We start from the raw sequence: 20,993 nt of genomic DNA, 5'->3' as shown, positions 1-20,993 counted from the left end.
CTCTCCCCCTGCCAGCCACCACCCACACCCCCAGCATAGGAACAAGCATAGTACAGTTGATTGACCCTTGAACTACATGGGTTTGAACTACATGGATCCACTTATTTTTTTCAGTAAATATATACTACTGTACTACATGAGCTGTGTTTGGTTGAATCCACAGGTGCAGAACCATGGATAAGGAGGGCCAACTCTAAAGTTTTACTCAGATTTTTGGCTGCGTGGGGTGGGGGATTTGTGGGAGAGGTCAAAACCCCTAAACTCCGCATTGGTTAAGGGTCAACAGTATTTATAGAGGTCAGTACTATCCCTGGTTTCAGGCATCCACTGGGGGTCTTAGAACATATCCCCTGTGGCTAAGGGGAGACTACTGTATTTGTATAGAGTAGTTATCTAGGCTGGAAGACTCCAAACTGTCTGAGTTGGGGTCCTTAATTTGTTGTGTCACCTGGAACAAGTTACTTGACTTCTCTGGGCTTCAATTTCCTCATCTTAAAACAGTACCTACTTTAAGATATTTGTACACCCATGTTCATAGCAACAGTGTTCACAATAGCTGAGGTGGAAGCAACCCAAATGTCCATGGATGGATGAATAGGTAAACAAAATGTGGTACATATATATACAGTTGTCCCTTGGTATCCATGGGGGATTGGTTTCAGGACCCCCTCATATACCAAAGTCCGAGGATGCCGAGGAGAGTTCTAAAACAACAAACAGTAACAATGATTACTGAAAATAGTTTTGAGAATTTTTAAACGTTATTTTTTATGCAATAGTATCTTCCATAGCCATGTATATTCTTCATTCCTTTTTATAGCTGCAGAGTACTCCATTACATGTATTCTACCAGCGCTCTGTCAGTGGGAAATTGGCTTGTTTCCATTTTGTTGTTATTTCAAATATTGCCTCAGTGAATAAATCTTTTTATATGTTTGTCAGCGTGTCCACTGGATAGATTTTATTACAAGTGAAAGCACAAATTACACGTAATTTTGCTGAATATTGCTAAGTTCTTCCTCCAAAGGGTTGTGACATTTTTGTATTCCCACCAGCAATATATGATGGTGTCTCTTTCCTCACAGTCTGGCTGATAGACTGTTATCAAATTTTAGGACTTTTGCCACAATAATAAGTGATCATTAGATAATATATTAGTATAATTTCAATAATTATTTCTCTTATTTTGAACAATATTGAACAACTTTGGTTTATGGCCTATTTGCATACTGTTTTTCATGAACTGTCCAAATCTTTTGCCCATTTTACTATGAGATTATTAGGCTTTTTCTTTATATTTAAAAGCTTGTTATATATTAGGGATATTAACCTTTTGTGCTATAAATTGCAAATCTTTTTTCTCTCTTTATCATTTGTCTTTTTACATATAATTTTTGGGTTTTGTCATTTGAAAGGGTTTTTTTTTAATTTTTACTTTGATGTACTTATTAACCTTACCCCTTATTATATGTGGACTTTCAGACATAGCTAGGAAATTATTTCCCACTCCCTTAGGTTATGGAGAAATTTACTTATGTCTTTTTATTTGTTTTTGCATGTTAAATCTCTAACCCATTTGAAATTTATGTGTGGTGAGAGGAAAGGATCTAATTTTATTTTTTATAGAGCTATCAGGTTAACCCAACGTCACTTATTAAAAAGTCCATCTTGTCCCCAGTGGTTTGAAGTACCACCTTTGTTGCATGTTAAATTTTTGTATTCATATGGTTCCATTGATCTATATCTCTCATCATTATTTGTCTGTTTTTTTTCTGACCTGCGTTTGATGGCATGGAAATTAGGAGCATGTGATGCAATAAAACCTTTTAGACCTAATAAGATCCATCATGTAAATAGTTCTTAGAATTAGTTGTTTTGTTTAAATGAGGGAAATAAACTCACTCTTTAGCATGTAGCAAAAGGAATGTGAACCTAAGTAAAGGGAGATTTATAAAAATAAATTGTCGAAACTTTTCTTTAAGAGGGTTTCATGGGAAAGCAGCGTGATGTGATTAACACTTGAGGTCAGGCTCTGGGTCAGGATCCCACCCTTCAGGAGCTGCTATGTTGTGAGCATATTCTTCATTTCCCCGAGCTTTAGTTTCCTCACTTCTCAGATGGAGATAATAAAATCTTTCAGGGCTGTTGTGAGCACAGAAGGATCTGCACACCGTCACCCAGCATAGCTGCCAACACATAAAGGGCACTAGGTGAGTGTTGGTTCTCTTCTCTCTGCCTCCAGGGAAAAATGCATCTATAATTTTTACTATGAGGTTTTCTCCAGCTACTCCTGAAAATAAGAACTAGCCCGATTTTTACCCTGCAAAGCTGGTTAAATAAAGGGGCAGATGAGAAATCAAGATTCTTTAATTCTCCAGTAGTTGGTGCTGCCTTCACTGGACGGCAGCCTGCCTAGGCTGTTTTTTCACGGTGAGGCAGGAAGGGAGGTTGACAGCAACCATAGGGACTGTTGACTTCTATGCAGGTGATGGAAGCCTGGTAGGAGGGGAGAATTCAGGAACAGGGTTGCGAGCAGAGAGCTTGCTTTCCTCTTCTCAGTACAACTTTGTTTTTGGTTTTCCAGTTCAAAAGGGGAACCTGACTTATACTTAACATCCAGAAAGTTCCAGAAAATCTCTTTGTCTTTACCCTAAAAGTGCCTCCTTACCCTGAAGTTGAGAGATTTGTGTCTAGAAAGAACAATTATTATCCAATACAATTTGCCTCTGTTCAGAATGAAATGGAGATCTGAGCATTTTTCTGAGAAAATGCTTCATCTTTCAAGATCCCTACATCTGATTTTCTTTCAGGGTTCTAGTTTTCCTTATTTAGTCTAATAATTTTCACAATTGTCTACTTTAGATTGAAAAACAGTATAGATATATTTAAGGCATTTGTTCCAAAAACATGTTTTAAAATCATTTTAAAGTTATTTTTCCTTTCATGAATTATTGATGTGCTAATCGTGACTTCAATCCATAATGTTTTTCCTTTTTAAATAAACCCATTAAAAATATTTCATACAGTTCATCAGTGTTAAGAATTGTAATTATATGAATATGAACAGGTGCTACATAAATATGATTTGATCAGTTTTAGACAACACTGATTAGAGTCTGTTCAGACAGCATTTGAAATACTGTTTTCAAATACACTTCTATTAAATCTTTGCAACAGCATTGTCAGTATTATTAACCATAGTTTATGGTTGAGGAGACTGAGGCCCAAAGAAGTTCAGTTTTAAGCAGCCCAGGATCACACAGCCAATTGCAGTTCTGGACTAGAAATTCTGATTCCAATGTAGAGTTCTTTCCACAGTGCTACAGCTGAACTAAATTTTCAATCAGCAAGAGCATTAGTTTAGACATGCATACATATTGAATTCTCCTTATTTAACATGACATCAGATTTTCCATTGAATGAATCCTGTGCTTCATTACAAATGTTCCATTTGTAATCTTTCAACCTCTTGCTTAATTTTCTTAATTAATATGAATAGCTAATTACTCCTTTGGTATGTCCAAATGAGAACTATTTAAACTACTAGGAAATAATATTCTGGTAACTTGAAACCTCTTAAGGAACAGTCCTCACAAAAGGTTTTTTTTTTGTTTTGTTTTTTTTTTAATGGCACAAAGTAGCACTCTTAGTTAAAAAAGAACTTAGTGCTGAGGTCTGGTTTTGTTTTCCAGGTGGCGTTGCATGCTTGTGGAGTGGCAACAGACATGGTGATTGAGCACTGCATCAAAACACGGGCTTCCTTTGTCACGTGTCCTTGCTGTTATGGTTTCATTCAGAACACCTCAAAGTTTAATTTTCCAAAAAGGTGAAATCTTGTATTCTGCCAAAGGCACCAATATGGGTATTAAATCGGTACACAAAACTTATTTGGTATAAAGTTGCAAGGAGGTTTCAGTTTTGAGCTCATTTCCTTTTTCCACAATGGCAAGTATTGTTTATAAGCTGTATAAGGAAGAGAGGATCCTCCTCCATGTCTGCCCTTGATTTTTTTCTCCTAAATCCAGCTCTTGCTGAAATTTAGAAGCGAGTGTATCCAGGAGTCAGCTGACTGGAAGTCTGCCAGCTTCAGCACTTCTCTGTGTACTTCTAAATGGAAATTATCACCTGTGAGAGGCAGTAGAGTGTAGTGGTTAAGTGCTTAGGATTTGGAAGTATTCCACCTGGATGCAAGTATTGACTCCTCATGCTTTTTTTTTTTTTTTTTTGCGGTACGCGGGCCTCTCACTGTTGTGGCCTCTCCAGTTGCGGAGCACAGGCCCCGGACGTGCAGGCTCAGCAGCCATGGCTCACGGGCGCAGCCGCTCCGCAGCATGTGGGATCTTCCCAGACAGGGGCACGAACCCGTGTCCCCTGCATCAGCAGGCGGACTCTCAAACACTGCGCCACCAGGGAATCCCAACTCCTCATGCTTTTGTAAATTATTTCACCTCAGGCAATCTACTCAAACTCTTTTTGCCTACATTTTCTCATCTACAAAAGGGGGATTATAATAGTAACTACCTCAAGGTTTTTATGAGAATTGAATGATATATTTTGTTAATCAATTAGAAGTGGCACAGAGCAAGCACTCCATAAATGTGAGCTGTTGCTAACTACAGTAGTAACATTTTTAAATTCTGCCCGCGAGTGGTGGTGGTTAACCTGCAAGCTCAATGGCCATTTTTACAGTCCTCCTTATCCCACATAGAAAAGGGAGACATTTTAATTCTCACCACTTTAACTCAACCTAGTGGAGGGCCATTCTTGGTGTTTATGACATTTCACTCTGACTTATAGTTACGGAGAATCCAGCTGATCATTTTAATTATAGGAGAGATTAAATATGCTAGTTTTGGAAAGTCTATCCTATCGTGTCAAAAAAGACTTCTTGATCATTTTCATCATTGCTTTTTAGAAACCTTCGAAATTTCCATTTGAATTTCTACTTAAGAGCTTCTAAGTAATTTAAAATAAAGTAAAAATAATAACCTTCTTTTTCTTTATTTCATTATTTTGTTCTTTCCTATAATTTGCAGCTGTTGAGAGAAGAACAAAGGATCTATGGAAAAGCAAAAAATAAAATATAATTTGAGGGTTATTCAATACTTGAAACTTTATTTTACTCTAAATCTATACAGATAAAATGTAGAGTTTAAACCCATCAAAAATTTGTAAGTCTAGCACTATAAAGATTCTTAAGAATGGTAATTTGAGTTGTTCAGCCTGCAGTCTCACTTAACTGATTTTAAAGTCTCAATTTAGGGACTGTCAACTTTTTCACATCTGTAGATTTACTGACATTTGCCCCCTTTGTCATTAGACGACAACTCCCAGGTCACTAGCCCTTTGACCTCATCACCCTAGGGCCAGGTGCCAAACAACTAAGGATAGCCCCTATGCTTCAGAACCTACTGACATTGTTCAAACCGGCCAGTCTTAAGCTTGATCACTCTGCCCTGCCATTCCTTCCCATGGAATACGTAATAAAGGCTATTGACCGTGTTTTACCCCATTGTCTCTGCCTCCTGATCAACCTGGTGCTTCCCCATGTGACCCTGTATGACATGGCTTGCCCCCTCTTCTTGGGAACTCTGAATAACAAACTTTCTTTTCAGTGGCAGTCCTCTCCTGATTTTTTGGCCTCACCACACCTGCATAACAATAAAACCTACGTTTTTAAAGGGCCTGAATCTGTGTGCACCCATGTGGGGAAGAGAAAAAAGTTACACTTCTCTAATAGTGTAAACAATCTTTGAAAGAAATTCTTTAAAATTAATTACATACCGATGGTATACTTTTGTCTTTTTATAAAGATATTTCAAACTGGCATCGTTTTTAGTTCAGGACAGTATTATATACTCTTAAGATAAAATACATATTTTTGTTTATAATTTAATTTCTTCAAGACTATTTCTACTCTTAATCTTTGGTATTTAAAATGAGTAATTCTTTTCTCTTTTCTATTTCAGTGAACAGTTCAAGAAAACTTTATCATACAAGGTAACTTTTAAAAGATCTAGATGTTTTCCTCATATACTTTTTATTGCTTCTTTATTTTCCCTCTCAAATTTGTAATGGAGTATATAATCTATAGTTATACTTGAATTACTCATGAACATCTAATACGGATTTTTTTTCTTGTTGGCAAATCAAGATTAATCTTCAAGTAGCTGACAAGATTTGTGAAAGGTCCGAGAGTTTACCCGACTCACAACCTAACAAGTTAGCCTGCCACAGTTTCATGGATGCTGGCAGAAGATAGGAAACTCCTGAGTCAGAGACAAAGGATAGAATTGCTCTCAGCAGTAGGAGTAGCCAGACTATCATCATTTTTACACTGACTCTCTGAGGCCCAGTTCCCACAGGGCAGCACAAACAGGGCCAGCTGACGCCTACATATATACAGTGAGTTGCATTATAGGGGAGGAAACCTGAGTTTAGGAAACTCAAATGTTTTAAGATGTAGTCCTTAAGTAAGTATGCCTCCCCTTTTCTCTAGAGGGAGACACTGTATAGTTTCCAAGGCCATTCACTATACAAATGTCTTTGAAAAGATAATCTGGAACAGAGGTGAATTTTTTTGTAAAAGGTAAGATAGTAAATATTTTAGGCTTTGCTAGCCACTTGCAAATCTCCCATATACTCTACATTGTCCTTGTCATTGTTTTTATTGGTTTACAACCCTTTAAAAATGTAAAAGCCATTCTTAACTTTTCAAGCCATACAAAAACAGTTCATAGGCTAGATTTGGACAATGGGCCATATATAGTTTGCCAGCCCCTGGTCTGGAACAAAGACAGTGCCTCTGCTCATAAGATGTGAAGAAACCCAAGAGACCCACAGAGAATTGTCTTCCAGCGGTAGTCAGAACATTACATAGTTTTGAGTCACCAGTCTGAGCAAAAAATAAATAAACAAAAACCAAAAACTAGACCTTTGTTTTTAATCCCTCCTTGAGTGATGCTAGGTAAAGCAAACTCTAAGAGGGTATATGGGAAAAACCTAGGGCAGTGAGGAGGTAGCCTGCCACAGCCTCACTGGCTGGGGAAAAAATGTAAACTTTCTAGAGTTGGGAGAGATGGGACACCCAGGCTCTTTCAGAGAGCATAAAACTCCCTTGGTACCTCAGTTCATCTTTATCTCCTCTTTCTCCCACACCCCCAGAGCTGCTTGGCTACCGCCCTTTGAGTGTCTTAGGTGTAAATGCTCTACAGAGAAGTCTTAACCTCTCGGATGCTATTGCAAGATGGTATCTCAGTATTTCTTAACCATGGTGGGTGGACTGGCAGGCAGAACTAAATGGACCTAGTGCCCAGATATCTTGAGAGTCACTTTGGAAGTATTTTTCTCCGTAGTTCAATTTAGGCAGCAAGCCTTTACTGAGTACCTACTATGTGCTTTCCCCTTTCAGAATTTAACTTCTACTGGGGAGAACACATACACAAATAATTCCAATAAAATATGATGAGACTTATCAGGACAAGGGAAACAAACCTCATCTGCGGTTGTGATTGCCTTGACATTACCTTTACTTAAAGTTAACCTTAATTTACAAACATGAGGACAAAGAGCATGCTTTTCTCCAAATTATATAATTCTAAATTCTTCAGTCTCTTTATGCCAGTTCACGGGAGCTTAATAAATGTTATTCATTTGAATCATTTTATTAGTATCCTACCCATTGCCACTAAATTTTATAATGACCATTAAAGAAGGTTTTTTTTTTAGAGTTGAGACAAAAGTAACCCTTCTAAAAGAACCAACATCACACAATCACTTATTTAATAAGGTAATCAGAATAACCTTATTTAAAAGTTGAGACAAAAATAACCCTTTGAAAAGAACCAACACTGCAAATCACTTATTTAATAAGGTAATCATGATAACCTTATAAAAAAATGTAGGCCTCAAATTGAGTGTACAAAAGACCAAGGAGGGGCTTCCCTGGTGGCACAGTGGTTGAGAGTCCGCCTGCCGATGCAGGGGACACGGGTTCGTGCCCCGGTCCGGGAATATCCCGCATGCCACGGAGTGGCTGGGCCCGTGAGCCATGGCCACTGAGCCTGCGCGTCCGGAGCCTGTGCTCTGCAATGGGAGAGGCCACAACAGTGAGAGGCCCGCGTACCTCAAAAAAAAAAGACCAAGGAGACAAATGATTGATCTGAGTTAAACACTGTTTGCTAAGCTGACAGGTGAGATCCTTTACACACTTGGAAACTGCACCTGTTCTGAATGAACAGTTGTCACGGGAGCACTGCTGTCATCTCAACTCTGAGTAATCACTCACCTTGGGCTACTTGCAGATATAAGAGTGCAGTGCAGACTCATCACCTCTCTGTCCCTTTAAAGGCTTGTTCTTTTCATTAAACTAATCTTTCCTAAAATTGTTAAGCAGAAGCAATAATCTCCCTCCCATTCTCTTCAGTCCCCTTTACAGTCTGTCTTACAGCACAAATAATGCACCTCCTGCAGCCTTCTGGAGTGGGCCAGCCTCCTCTCCTCTGAAGGGACAGAGTGAATGGAAGGGTCCAGCCAAGCAGAAGAGGAGCCATCCCCCTGCTGGGGATGTGGGAGCACTGCAGAGGCCACAGTAGTGATCTTCTATAAAACTTCCTTTCCTTCTTGTAGTGGAGGCAAAGCCACTTAAAATGTCTTCTTGGAGCCATGTTCCTGAGACTCAAATTTTATTCAGAGGAAAATATAAGTGACTTCTAGGTCTTTTAGTTTAACACATTATAACCACAAAATTGTAAGCATATTTTGGCTAAAAGCATCTGGTTAAAGAGCCCTGAGGACCTTCCATACATCTGTTCTTAAGAAATATATCTGAAGAACAGTCTACTTGAAGGGAGAAAAAGTTACTGAGTGCCACTTTCTGAAAATGTGCTTCTTTCAAAAATACTACTTGTGCAGCACTTTATGCACTTAAACAATGTAGAATTCCAGAAAAAGGAGTTCGTTTTTTGTTTTTTAATTTTGAAACAGATTAAAATAAAGCTACAGTCTATTGCTTTTTCTTTTAGGAACACATGATTCTATGCAGATTTGCAGATCAGACAGCTGTCCAGCTTCCACCCCAACGAAGGCTCATAGGTATGTGTTTTCACAGAACAGCTGTTGAGTAGATTACATACAAGATGCCTAGGAATCAATGGACCAACTCTATACGGGAAAATAGGGAACCTCTATTTTGTCCATTTATCAACAAGGCACTAAAGTTGTTTTTCCCAGAAAAAAAAAAATCTGTCTTGAAAAGGGCTCTAAGTATAACAATATTTTGTCCCATTTTTGTTAACATTAATACTTTCCAATGTATTTTCAGTGTTTGTACATTGAGTAGAATTATTATGTTAAATCTCTTATTGTTACAAACAAACTGAAGAATCTATCAAAAGCCAAAGAAGAAAATTCTAAAGATGGAAAAATCAGCTATGCATGCCAAAATTGATATATTACAAAATGTATAAACAAGGATGATAATGTTTTCTTTTCAGAAAAAAAGTATACTCGTATATTATTAATCATAGACCAATTTATTTGACATTTGTAATATTAAACATTACCTAACTTGGAAGAAAAATAGCATTCCAAGTTTAAGTAATGAATTTATCCAAGACTTTGCTTTAGAAAAAGTAATCACATCTGGAAGGATAATAGCAGCTAACAGCTATTGCACGTTTAAGCTCTGAGCTAAATGTCCTCCACCCATGATCTCAATAAATTCTTATAAAAATAATTATGGAGTATGTGCTGTTGTTTACAGTTTACGGATGGGAGAGCTTGCCCAGGATCCTTCAGCTGGTGGATGGTGAAGCCACACTGTAAACCCTAATTATTTGATTCCAGACATAAAGCTCCATTTTTGCAGTGACCCCCAGTGATAGAGTCACATCACTGGAAGGTTAGCTTCCAAAATTAGGGCTTAACATGATTGGATAAAGTCAAAACTAATCTTAAAAATTATTCAGAAAAGCCCCGCATTAGAGACCATCATGATATAGTGGAAAACAGATTGCTGTTTCTTTGGCTCAGCACCAGGTGTAGTAATTAGCTTGCATTCAGGGACCATGTTATATGAACATGTTATATGAAAAATAGTTATCTTTAAACTGTAAACTCAAGGTCAGCATAGCAAGATAATCACAGTTAGAGAGGCATTTGAGACCCGAGTCTGAAGGAACAAGTGATTTCCTTCTTTTTCTACACCCTGGAGCATAAACATATGGAAGAAGCTTGCTCTTTCCTACATGCAACCTCTTTCATTCTCTTTCCCTCTTCCTCCTCTTTTTCCCATTCCCAACATTTTGAGTAGTTGAATGCACAGTTGAATCTATCTATAGAGAGAAGTATAATTTACATATGTGTGTGTGTGTATGTGTATATATATATATATATATATATATATATATATAAAGTTACATTTGCTACAGTTCCACTAGAGTCAATGAAGTCATAATTGGTGTGATGGATGGGGGTGTATGTGTTGATGTTTTAGACATCAAACCAGAAGGGAGTGGCTGGGAGGGAAATTGCTAGAGTGGAGGAGGAGGACCATTTGGCAAGATCGCTGGCATGAAGGGAGGGAAAGTCAGGTTCAAAGTCACAGACCCCATGAAGTGTCTGCATCTATTCTTTGAACCATACTTTTGTTTTGTGAACATTTTAGGAAGCTTCCCAGACTCCGAAAGGTAGACTACCAACAACTGACTTTTCAGTTGTGAAGACACTTCTTCAACATGTAAAAACATGAGACTCTTCTACATAATGCAAAAGGAAAAATTGACTGGGGTCAAAGCCAAGGGTAAATGAGCTGCACTGTAAACCCAGAGTGGGTACTGAAGGAATGTAGAGCATCCCATTCTGACAGAGAATGTTTCATTTTAAATTGAAAGGTAGGTGGGGTGGAGGGGGGAGCATTTACAGATGTCTTAAAGGAGGAACGATGTTTTAAGGAAAAAAAGAATGTCAGCCATGCAGCTGTTGAAGAGGGGGCCATTTAGCCTAAATAGAACCCTAGACATCTCTTTTTATATCGTTTCTATCGCAGTTCGTCCTTTTTGGCATGAGGCCTTCTAGGGGAAATGTACAACATATTATAAATCTGAATCTTTCGTTGTCAATTCCTTACCTACTGATTTCACCTTCCACTGTTTTTCTGGGAGGATTCATCTGTCTTCCACAGAAGAACTTTTCTATTTCAGTTACGTCTTTACTTTTAAAGCTGTTTTAGCTTAGCAATTTCTGCTGTCATTCAAGTAAATCATTTTAAAATAATGTATAGGAATTATAATTATTGAGGAAAAAATGGAACGAATGAAGTTCTGCATAGTCAGTAACCTTTTTCCAAGAAGATGAAAAAGTTTATGTATTGAATTTAAAGAAATTGAAAGTGTAAAATTAAACCTTAGCTTTGAATATATTCAACCCCAAATCAGTTTTTTTTTCCTTAGCTACTTTGAATTAGAAGTTTGCATTTGCCAAAGGACACAAAATAACTGCTTTGCTTGCCAGTCAAGTTTCCTCTTTTGTTTTCCAAGATTAGAAAGAAAATTGAATTACCGCTATTTCATAAGGGTACAGGAGCTCTATTAAATTAAGATTATATTACACTCAACATTACACATCCACCTGAAATAATCAGCACACAATTGAGAATTTTCCCAAATATTTTTCTATTATTTCTTCATTGTCCTAAAAACTCCATGTGCAAAATGTAATATGTCTTTCAGGTATCCCTTTGTCTGGATGTTATTTTAGACATTCTTAAAGACAGATTTTTTTTTTTTACAATATTGCAGATAATGTATTTTCATAGGGCATGAAGAGGAAAGGTGTTAAAATGGATTTTTAACCAAAGTGGGATATGGAATCTGTAGTTTTTATTTGAGATTTATTTATAAATACATTTTAAAAGGTTAATATTCTTTAAATTACTGGCAGAAACAAATCTGTGAAATGTATATTTGTAATTGTCTTCTGTCCATACTGATCAAGAATTAAATTGAAAGAGGCGGAACAGGACTTGGGGGCAAACATCATTCTGCATAGTACTCGTAGATTTTGTCATTGTATAGAGTCCCTTAAACAAAGTGAAGCTGCACTGTTAGCTGAAGAGTGTCTCATGTTACCATTTTACTGTATTTCAGGAAAACAGTGCATGTTCCTGGTGGATCTGGATCGAGCAAGAGCTGCAGAAGAACGTGGCTACTCCATTCAAGTGATATCCATGGAGCCAGAGAGCTGCTCTCCCAAAAATAACATGATCGTGGGAGTCCCCATTTAGAATGAGATATTCCACGTTTGATGTTTTGCCATCCATCTCTGTGATGAAAGCCCAGTGGCATTCAGGAGGGTCTTGGCATAACTAGGAAACAGCATTAGCCATCTTGAACCTATTGTGCTCAGGGAAGAACACAGCAGGAAAGTCTTGGAGGAAGGCTGCCTGCAAAGCATCACAAATGCTCTTGTAATTGTGATTAAAGGACTACTGGTTTTCATAGTGAGAATCCCCTGAAGTCTCAGCTGCCAGCAGAGTGATACTCACGAGAGGCGTTTCCATTACTGGAATAACGATTTCTTACTCAGTTCACAGCTTTTCTGATCTTGCCAGTGTGGGGTTCAGTTCAAAAGAATGTACTTGCAGCCTTAAAATCATTTAGAGATTCAAGTGGAGACCAAAACTAGACTCAGTGGGGTTTGTTTGTTTGTTTGTTTTTTATATTTTTAACAATTGTACTTTTTAAATAATTTTTTCAAAAATCTAGTCAGATAGTTACAGTATGCTTATATTTTTAAGCCAGGGTGAGTTGGACTTATATATCATTTCATATACTCCTTTTAAACATATTTCTCATAAATTACCAAATAAGATTATTGCTGGTTCAAACATTTTATATAAAGATATTAAATAATTTCAGTAAATTTCCCATTACAGGAACATGTAATTTGGACTTAAATTCTAACTAATCAGTAAATACATTGATTTATTAATTCAAGTCAATAAATAATTGTTGCAGATCCATTATTTTCAAGATCCTGACCTAGATTCGTCTAAGGATACAAAGATGAGTTGCAACAGACACAGTGCCTTGCCTGTAAAAGTAAATCATGTACAAGAGAAAGGTTCATGAATTAGTTAACTTCTTTACATCATAATATGGTGTATGGTCACAGGATTTGTTTTTCAGATACCAATCAATTTTTATTTTTTTATTTTATTTTTTTTTTGATAAAATGTACTGAGTATAAATTGCAGGTGGAAGGAGTTGAGTATGGAAGCTTATTTGAGTAGTTCTCTCCACCCAAATTGTCCTTATTCCACCAGCCAAAGTTTTTAAAACCAGATGGCAGGTCTTTTCTCACATGCTGCTAATTATTTTTTACGTGTCCTGGGTTATTCCACTTGAGCTAAGATTTATTTCATCAATTTTGATGTTTTCAACCCCCCGTATGACACATATCATGAGGAGAAAGGGCTTTAATAAATAACTCTTTCATCACTGTGGAGTAAAATACAGGAATAATTTATAAAGGGGACAGGGGTTTGAACTCTTGCTTTCTGGGATAAAATTAAAGAAAAGAATTAACCATCAGCCCTGAGTATCTTAGTCATTTGCATGTATAAACACACCATGCTCTTTTATCCAGGGCTTTCTTTTTCAACTGAGGAAAAATTTACAGCCAATAAAATAGCAGATTTTAAGTGTTCAGTTTGAGAAGTTTTGACACCCATATATACTCATGCAACCACCACCAGAAATAAGATGTAGAATATTTCTGTCAGTCCAGAAAATTCTCTTACGTGCTTTCAGTTCAATTTCCCCCACCCCAAAGGCAACCACTCTCTGATTTCTATCACCCTACATTTGTTTTGCCTATTTTTGTCCTTCACATAAATGAAGTCATTTAGTATGTAGTCTTTTGTGTCTGGCTTCTTTTGCTCAACAAGGTATTTTTTTAGAAATATCCACTTCATTGTGTGTATCAATGCTTTCTTCTTATTCCCAAGTAGTATTTCGTTATATAAATATATCAAAACGTGTTTATCCATTCTCCTATTGGTATTTATTTGGATTGTTTTCACTTTGAGGATATTAAGAATAAGGTCTATGAATATGCTTGTATAAGTCTTTTTGTAGACATATATTTTTCATTTCTCTTGGATAAATACTCAGTAGTAGAATTGCTGGGTCATTGAAGAAATGAATGTCAGTTGCCAAACAATTTTCCAAAGTTGTACCATTTTATATTCCCACCAGCAACGTATAAAGGGTCTAGTTCTCTACATCCTCACCAACATTTGATGTTGTCAGTTTTTTAAATTTTTACCATTCTGGTGGATGTGAAATGGTATCTCATTGTGGTTTTAATTTTCATTTCTCTGATGACTTAGTATGTTAAGCATCATTTATAAAGTGTCTACTCAAGTCTTTTGCTCATTTTTAAAATTAGGTAATTTGGGGTTTTTTATTGTTGATTATATATTCTGGATATGAGTCCATTGTCATATAAATGTATTGAGACTATTTTTCCCAGTCTGTGGCTTGCTTACTCATTTTTATAATGAATGTTTCAATGTTTAATAAGCCTAATTTATATTTTTCTTTTATGGTTAATATTTTCCGTATCCTCTCTAATAAATCTTTACCTACCCTAAGATTATAAAAATTCTTCCTATGTTCTTATAGAAACGTTATGGTTCTCGCTTTTTACATTTAGGTCTATGATTCATCTCAAATCAATATTCACTTATAGAGGTAGGTTTTGAGGAATATGCAGTTGTTTCAGTGCCATTTGTTTAAAAAACTTTCCTCATTGAATTGACTTTCAACTGAATTCTCAGTTGAAAAATGATAGATGTATATGTATGAGTCTATTTCTGAATTCTCTGCTCTATTCCATTAATCTGTTTGATTATTGGAGCTTTATAGTAAGTCTTGAAATTAGGTAGTTTGTCTTCCAATTTCACTTTTTATTTTGCAGATTATTTTGGCTGTTCTAAATCCATTGTTTTTCCATATAAATTTTTTAATTGGCTTATCAATTTCTTTTAAAAACAAAAAGACTGCTGAGATTTTTGGTATTGCCTGGAATCTTTAGATCAGTTTAGGGAAAATGGACACATTAACAATATTGAGTCTTACAATCCATGAACATAATGTACCTTTCCATGCATTTAGATCTCCTTTAATTAATCTCAGCAATATTTTGTAATTTTCAGTGTAGATGTTTTATTTATTATTACTTGATAGTTCTGAGGCTGTTACCTTGAGTTTTTGCATGCTGTTCCCACTACCCAGAATAGCCTCTTTTACCCCTCCCACTAACATAATCTCATTCATCCTTCTGTTCTTAAACTCAACCTCCTGAGGGACACCTTTCCTAACTTCCCTGGAGTTAAGTACCTGTTATAGAATGTGCACCATCCAGAGGAGTCTTCTCCATCCTCCCCAAGTGACTCAAAGCACCCCTTCCCCACCCTCAAAAAAAAAGGCCCATATGATGAATATGGAGAATAAAAAAGGAAGTGATCCCACTGTTCTCCCACCCTTGTTCTCAGGCATGGAATTCTTCAACTGTGATGGCTGTGGCCAGTCCTAGACATGGGTATTAACATTTGCTCTTGATTTTTTCTGCGTAAATCCTTGCCAAGGCTTGTTCTCAGCCAGAGCAAATAAAAGGGGTTGGATACAGGCAGCAAGAAGGTTGTTGCAGTGACAACAATCCCAGAAAGTGACCTGGTCTCACCCCTACCCTTGTCCATCAAAAGCAGCACTGCTTCTCAATGATTTGTCTCCCCCATGGTTGTAATATTAGAAGCCAGAGCTTATCATTCATTGACTTTTGAGCCTGGCCCAAAGAAGCAGGGAACAACTTTATCTTATTTAAGGAGACAAATTTCAGTCATATTAGAAAACAAAATATTTTCAGAGCATGCATGCAAAGTAAAATGTGCATAACAACAGTTAAATATTTTACCTCATTCTCAAGATTTTGGCTACAAGTGTTGCCAGCTCCGTGGTTCCAGAAAATTGCTGTTAATAGAACTTCCACATACACCTGTTTTTCTATTGACTTTCATAGTATAATTAGAGCTATGTTCCTGTGGAAGTCATGGAATTGTAATAAGGCATACATTTTGTTTAAAGTACAATTTTTTGAAAAGACTCTCAATGCAAAGTAGTTAGGAGTTTTTGAATAGATTTTTAGATTACACCAGAAATACATGCCTGTTGAGGAAAAACTAGATGTGGCTAAACAAAAAGAGGAAACATTTTAAAGTAACTTAATACTGTGTTGTATTCCTTCCTAGACTTTGTTCTGCACACGCACACACACACACACACGGATTTATTTAACAAACACTAATACTGTATTTAGTATTTGCTAGGTACTATTCTTTACAGATAATAACTTATTTAGTCTTTTTTTTAAGTTATTTAATCCTCGTAATGACCCTAAAAGCTAGACACCATTAGTAATCCCATTTTACAGAACTAAGGCCAACGTTTCATAGTAAGAGCAGACCCAGATTTGAATTTAACCAGTGAATATGGGGCAGAGATAATATTCACATTCAGGCTTCTCAACAATCCTCTTAGGATCGGCTGAAACAGCCTATACTAACTAAATCCCTGTACCTTTTGAAGTTCTGCACAAGAAAGATGTATTTTTTGCTCACACTACATATCCACGTTAGCGCTGATTCTACATTATCTTCACACCTGACCAGGCAGCCTCTACTAGGAACGTAGCTTGTCTTATGGCAAAGGAAAAATAGGCATGGCAAACTATCAGCTGGCTACTAAAGATTCTGCTCGGATCTGTTATACTGCACTTCCCTTATTTTGTTGACAAAAGCAAATTACATAGCCACTCCTGAGTTTAACAGGGTGGGGTTGTGTATATAACCTTGGTGGGGGGCGCGGGGGGAGGCGGGTTGCAGATGATTGCAAACAATAATGTACCACCAACAATATAGTTGAAGGAGAAAGAGAAGAAAAGGAAAAGAAGGAAGGAAGAAGAAAACAGAAAGAAAAGGCCATTGTATCTTCCAGTTTAGAAACAGATTCTGAATGTTATTGCCTTGGTGTAGGGCATTTTACTGGATCCATCAAAGAGAGAAAAGGCATGTATGTGCCACAAGCTTTTATGACATTGCTCTGTGGACTTTTCATACTTACTTTCAGAAAGAAATTTTCCAGAAGATGCTCAAAGGAGTTGTTTTCATTGTTATAGAAGGTTGGAGAAACTTCTACTAAATGGAGTTTCAAAGTTGCAAATTCTGCCTCCTGTGTTAAAGTGCTTGATCTATAATGCCAAATATTCCTTCAGGAAGGTATGAGTTTACATGCCTAGGAATGTATGATTGTTTATATCCCTGTAGTCTTAACCAACACAGGCATTATCAGAATTTTGTTTTAATCTTGGCCAATTTGATGGTCAAAATTCCTATTTTGTTTTGATATTCATTCTTGAAATTATTCATATAATTGCATATTTTTCATATGTTTATTGGCCATTTACATTCTGCCAATTTGTCAATTTGTTCATTTAATCAATGTATACTGACTGCTTGCTTTGAGGTCAAGTATTGTGTACATATTTCTGGCTCATTTTTCATCTGGTACTTTCATCTTTTATATAAGGATTAGTAAAGGGTTTTTAAAAATATATATTTATATATGTATTTCTGAGTTGTTTTATTTTTTTAATTTTTATTGGAGTATAGTTGATTTACACTAAAGGTTTATTTATGGATTAAAGACTTTTGTTAATTACATTACAATTTAAATTGGCCTTTATGGGGGACGGTGTTGTGTTTGTTTTTGTTTTGCTGTTATAAAATTTAAAATACACATTTTATCATATATGTCACTGTTTTTCTTGTGATCTCTGCTTAGAAGGATTTTTCCCACCCAGTGATAAAAAAAATACTCACCTATATTTTTGGTATTCTAATTCTTTAATAATTTTAGTTTTTACATTTAAATCTTTTACTCAGCAAGAATTCCTTTCGGTGGGTGGTTTGAGGTAGAAATCTAATATTTGTTTTCATGTTATTAGTTACTTTTCACCATACTATTATAAAAATCTAACTTTTTCCATTGATTCCAGATGCCTTTAAAATACTAAGTATGCACTGGACTTTCTTCACTTTTATTCTTTTCTATTGAATTCTTGTACCAGAATCATACTCACTAAATTATTGCAGCTTTATAAGACTTTTTTTTTTTTTTTTGCGGTACGCGGGCCTCTCACTGTTGTGGCCTCTCCCATTGCGGAGCACAGGCTCTGGACGCGCAGGCTCAGCGGCCATGGCTCACGGGCCCAGCCACTCCACGGCATGTGGGATCTTCCCGGACCGGGGCACGAACCCGTGTCCCCTGCATCGGCAGGCAGACTCTCAACCACTGCACCACCAGGGAAGCCCTATAAGACATTTTGACATCTAGCAAGTAAGTTTTATGTTTGGTAATAATTTCAAGGGTTTGTGACCTGAGACAGAGAATGTCTCTCTCCTGAAATTGTACCCTATGGTTCAAATAGACATGCATTTTCCTAGAGAGAGGGGCCATAGTCTTAATTAGATTCTCAAAGGGATCCGTGACCCCAAATAACATTATCACTGATCTAAAGGAAGCAAAAATGTAACAGAATTCAATGTTCTGCCCGAAAGAATTAGCCAAATATTAGAATCTTTTTTCAATATTTACAATAAAAGAATCATTATTTGCTTTTGCAGGATTCCTTTTTCATAGCTCTCTAAAGAAGCCAGGTTTTGTTCACTTGTATTTGTTTGTTTGTTTGTAGGTCTAGTTTATCTGACCTGAATAACAACAGTTTATAATCGAGCAAGAAAACAAAGTTCAACAGCAAACAGAGGAGAATATTTACTGGATGACTGATCTAAAGCATCCTGAACATTTCCATAATGTGAGTCAGATACTGTGTTAGCTGATGTCACCTTCTAGAAGGAAGCTTTCTGCCTAACTAAAGTGGCCTCTCCTGGTTACTCGCTATCTCCCCACAGTACGTCTGTGTACATTTATTATTTGTCCCTCCATAGAATTTAAGCTCCAAGCAGTCTGTTTTATCTACCATTATACTTGCAGTACTTAGTCCAGTGTCAGGCACATAGTAGGAACTCAGTGAATGTTTATAAAATGAATACTATATATTTAACACCTTCCAAATGGGGTGAAAATGCATATGAGGTTTTCCTTTCCCATCTGTACACATACATCCAAGCATCAGGCGTGTGGGCTTTTCTTATTGTTTGGGTTTATGTTGTTTTCATTTTGTTTATTGTTCTTCAAACACATTTAGCAAATCCAGTGTAAAGAAGAATAAGCAGTGACAGTTATTGTTTATGTCATCTGAATAGCTTTTATGCAGAAAATACTGGTAAATTATTTTCCCCGTCCAAGGAGGAAAAGGCAAAAGGGAATATGCTTAAGCTAAAGTGAGAAGAAAAGGTTCTCAACAAATGTCAGTTGGATGTTTACAGTTATAAACCTGTCCCAGCATAGAGCAGGGCTCACTCGAAGTGATTAGTAAATATCTGTTAAATGAGTGTTACTGAGCGACCATTAAAGAAATAAAACCATGGAATGTGTAGTCTGTAGGGAGAGGGCATTTCTCTGTCACCGAGGCTGCTTCAATGAGAAAAGAGATGCTTGCTCTTCACATGTCTGATGACTGGGCTCAGTTACTGATCAGTTCTCACCATCTGCCTGCCTTTCAGTCAGAAGGGGACCATATGCACAGCCTGGGAGTCTCACAGACTACTTTCCTTGTATGATGCTTCCTCCTTTGCACAGAATAGTTCGCTCAATTATCTGAAAATAGTAGATATCCCAGTATAATTTTGGAATGCACCACATATTTTGTTGAGAACGACAACCTTATCCCTTACAAAGTTCTCAGTAATTAAGAAAAGTGAGCTAGAACTTCTTGGATAAGCAAGGAAACACAGCATAAGGGTAAACATTTACCATACACAGTTAAGACCATGGTTTATACACATAACCAACTAGGCATTGACTATATATAATAGTAATAAAGGTGACTTTTCTGTATAACCAAATTTACTTTCACTGCAAATTTTAAATGATCATCTGACTCATTTCTTTGATTCAAACTTGTCCATTATTTCTATTAGATCCTTCATAAATCATCCCACAGTTTACTTTGAATTTAATGAGACTAAAAATACTTAAGTACATTCCTAGGTAAATGGCGACTGTTCTTCCTTTATTATATTTTGAGTTTAGAACTTCCACAATGCAGGGATGACGATGATACTCTCTGATTGGACTTTTAACTGAGTACTTGGAGGCATGTTTGCTGCTGAATTGAGAGCAGATAGTTACTTTGGGAAAGCATCTGTGTGTGTATTTGGGGAAGTGAAAGAAGGTCATGGGGAGAGGAAACAACGCATATAAATTAATACAGCTCAATTTCCCCCTCAATCTCTCCGTAAGAGAGCATCTTCACGTTATTACTAGAATTACACAACTAGAAATAGTTGATGTAGCAAAACATGAATTTCAACACCTGTAGTAAATTGAGCACCCAAATTTCCTGACAGACTAAAGTCAATCTGATTTTTGAAGACACACAGAGCAGGAGATTTTAGCTTCTTTCTCCATAAATCTTTAGTATATTTTCCATATCTCACCTCAAGGAAATTCTGTTTTAACCACATTCTTCATGCTACATTTAAAAGGCATCTCAGGTGCTTATGTCAGTGGAAAGGAGCAGGAGCTATGAACTAACTTTCTTTGTTTTAAATTTGAAGAGACTTGAAAAGTATTATTTTTACCTGTTTATTATTGCTTATGTGGTATTGTTAGAATTATCATCAGAATGAACCGTCCTAATTTTACCTTTTGAGTCTTAGGGGTAAGCCTTTCAATATTCCTAAGGCTCCTTTCCAAACCTAGCTCAATTTCCACCTCCTCCTTGGCTGTAAATCTTGGATGCTTTAC

General features: G+C 36.6%; 1 protein-coding gene across 3 annotated transcripts in view; it reads left to right on the top strand.

The window, feature by feature from the left end:
* The window catches only part of GSTCD (glutathione S-transferase C-terminal domain containing), a 127,023-nt gene extending 112,378 nt beyond the window's left edge, over positions 1–14,645 (top strand). For all 3 annotated transcript variants that reach the window (XM_082635450.1, XM_082635448.1, XM_082635449.1), the window contains 4 exons: positions 3,693–3,826; positions 5,970–6,000; positions 9,024–9,093; positions 12,147–14,645. In XM_082635450.1, coding sequence (XP_082491576.1) covers positions 3,693–3,826; positions 5,970–6,000; positions 9,024–9,093; positions 12,147–12,283 — 372 coding nt within the window. In that variant the 3' untranslated portion in view covers positions 12,284–14,645. The remainder of the gene's footprint in view (positions 1–3,692; positions 3,827–5,969; positions 6,001–9,023; positions 9,094–12,146) is intronic.
* The last annotated feature ends 6,348 nt before the right edge of the window (positions 14,646–20,993 follow it).

Source organism: Mesoplodon mirus (assembly GCF_964341445.2).
Source record: "Mesoplodon mirus genome assembly, chromosome: 2".
NCBI classification, from domain to species: Eukaryota; Metazoa; Chordata; class Mammalia; order Artiodactyla; family Ziphiidae; genus Mesoplodon; species Mesoplodon mirus.
Note: the sequence above shows the minus strand (reverse complement) of the source record. Positions and strands in the feature narration are given on the sequence as shown.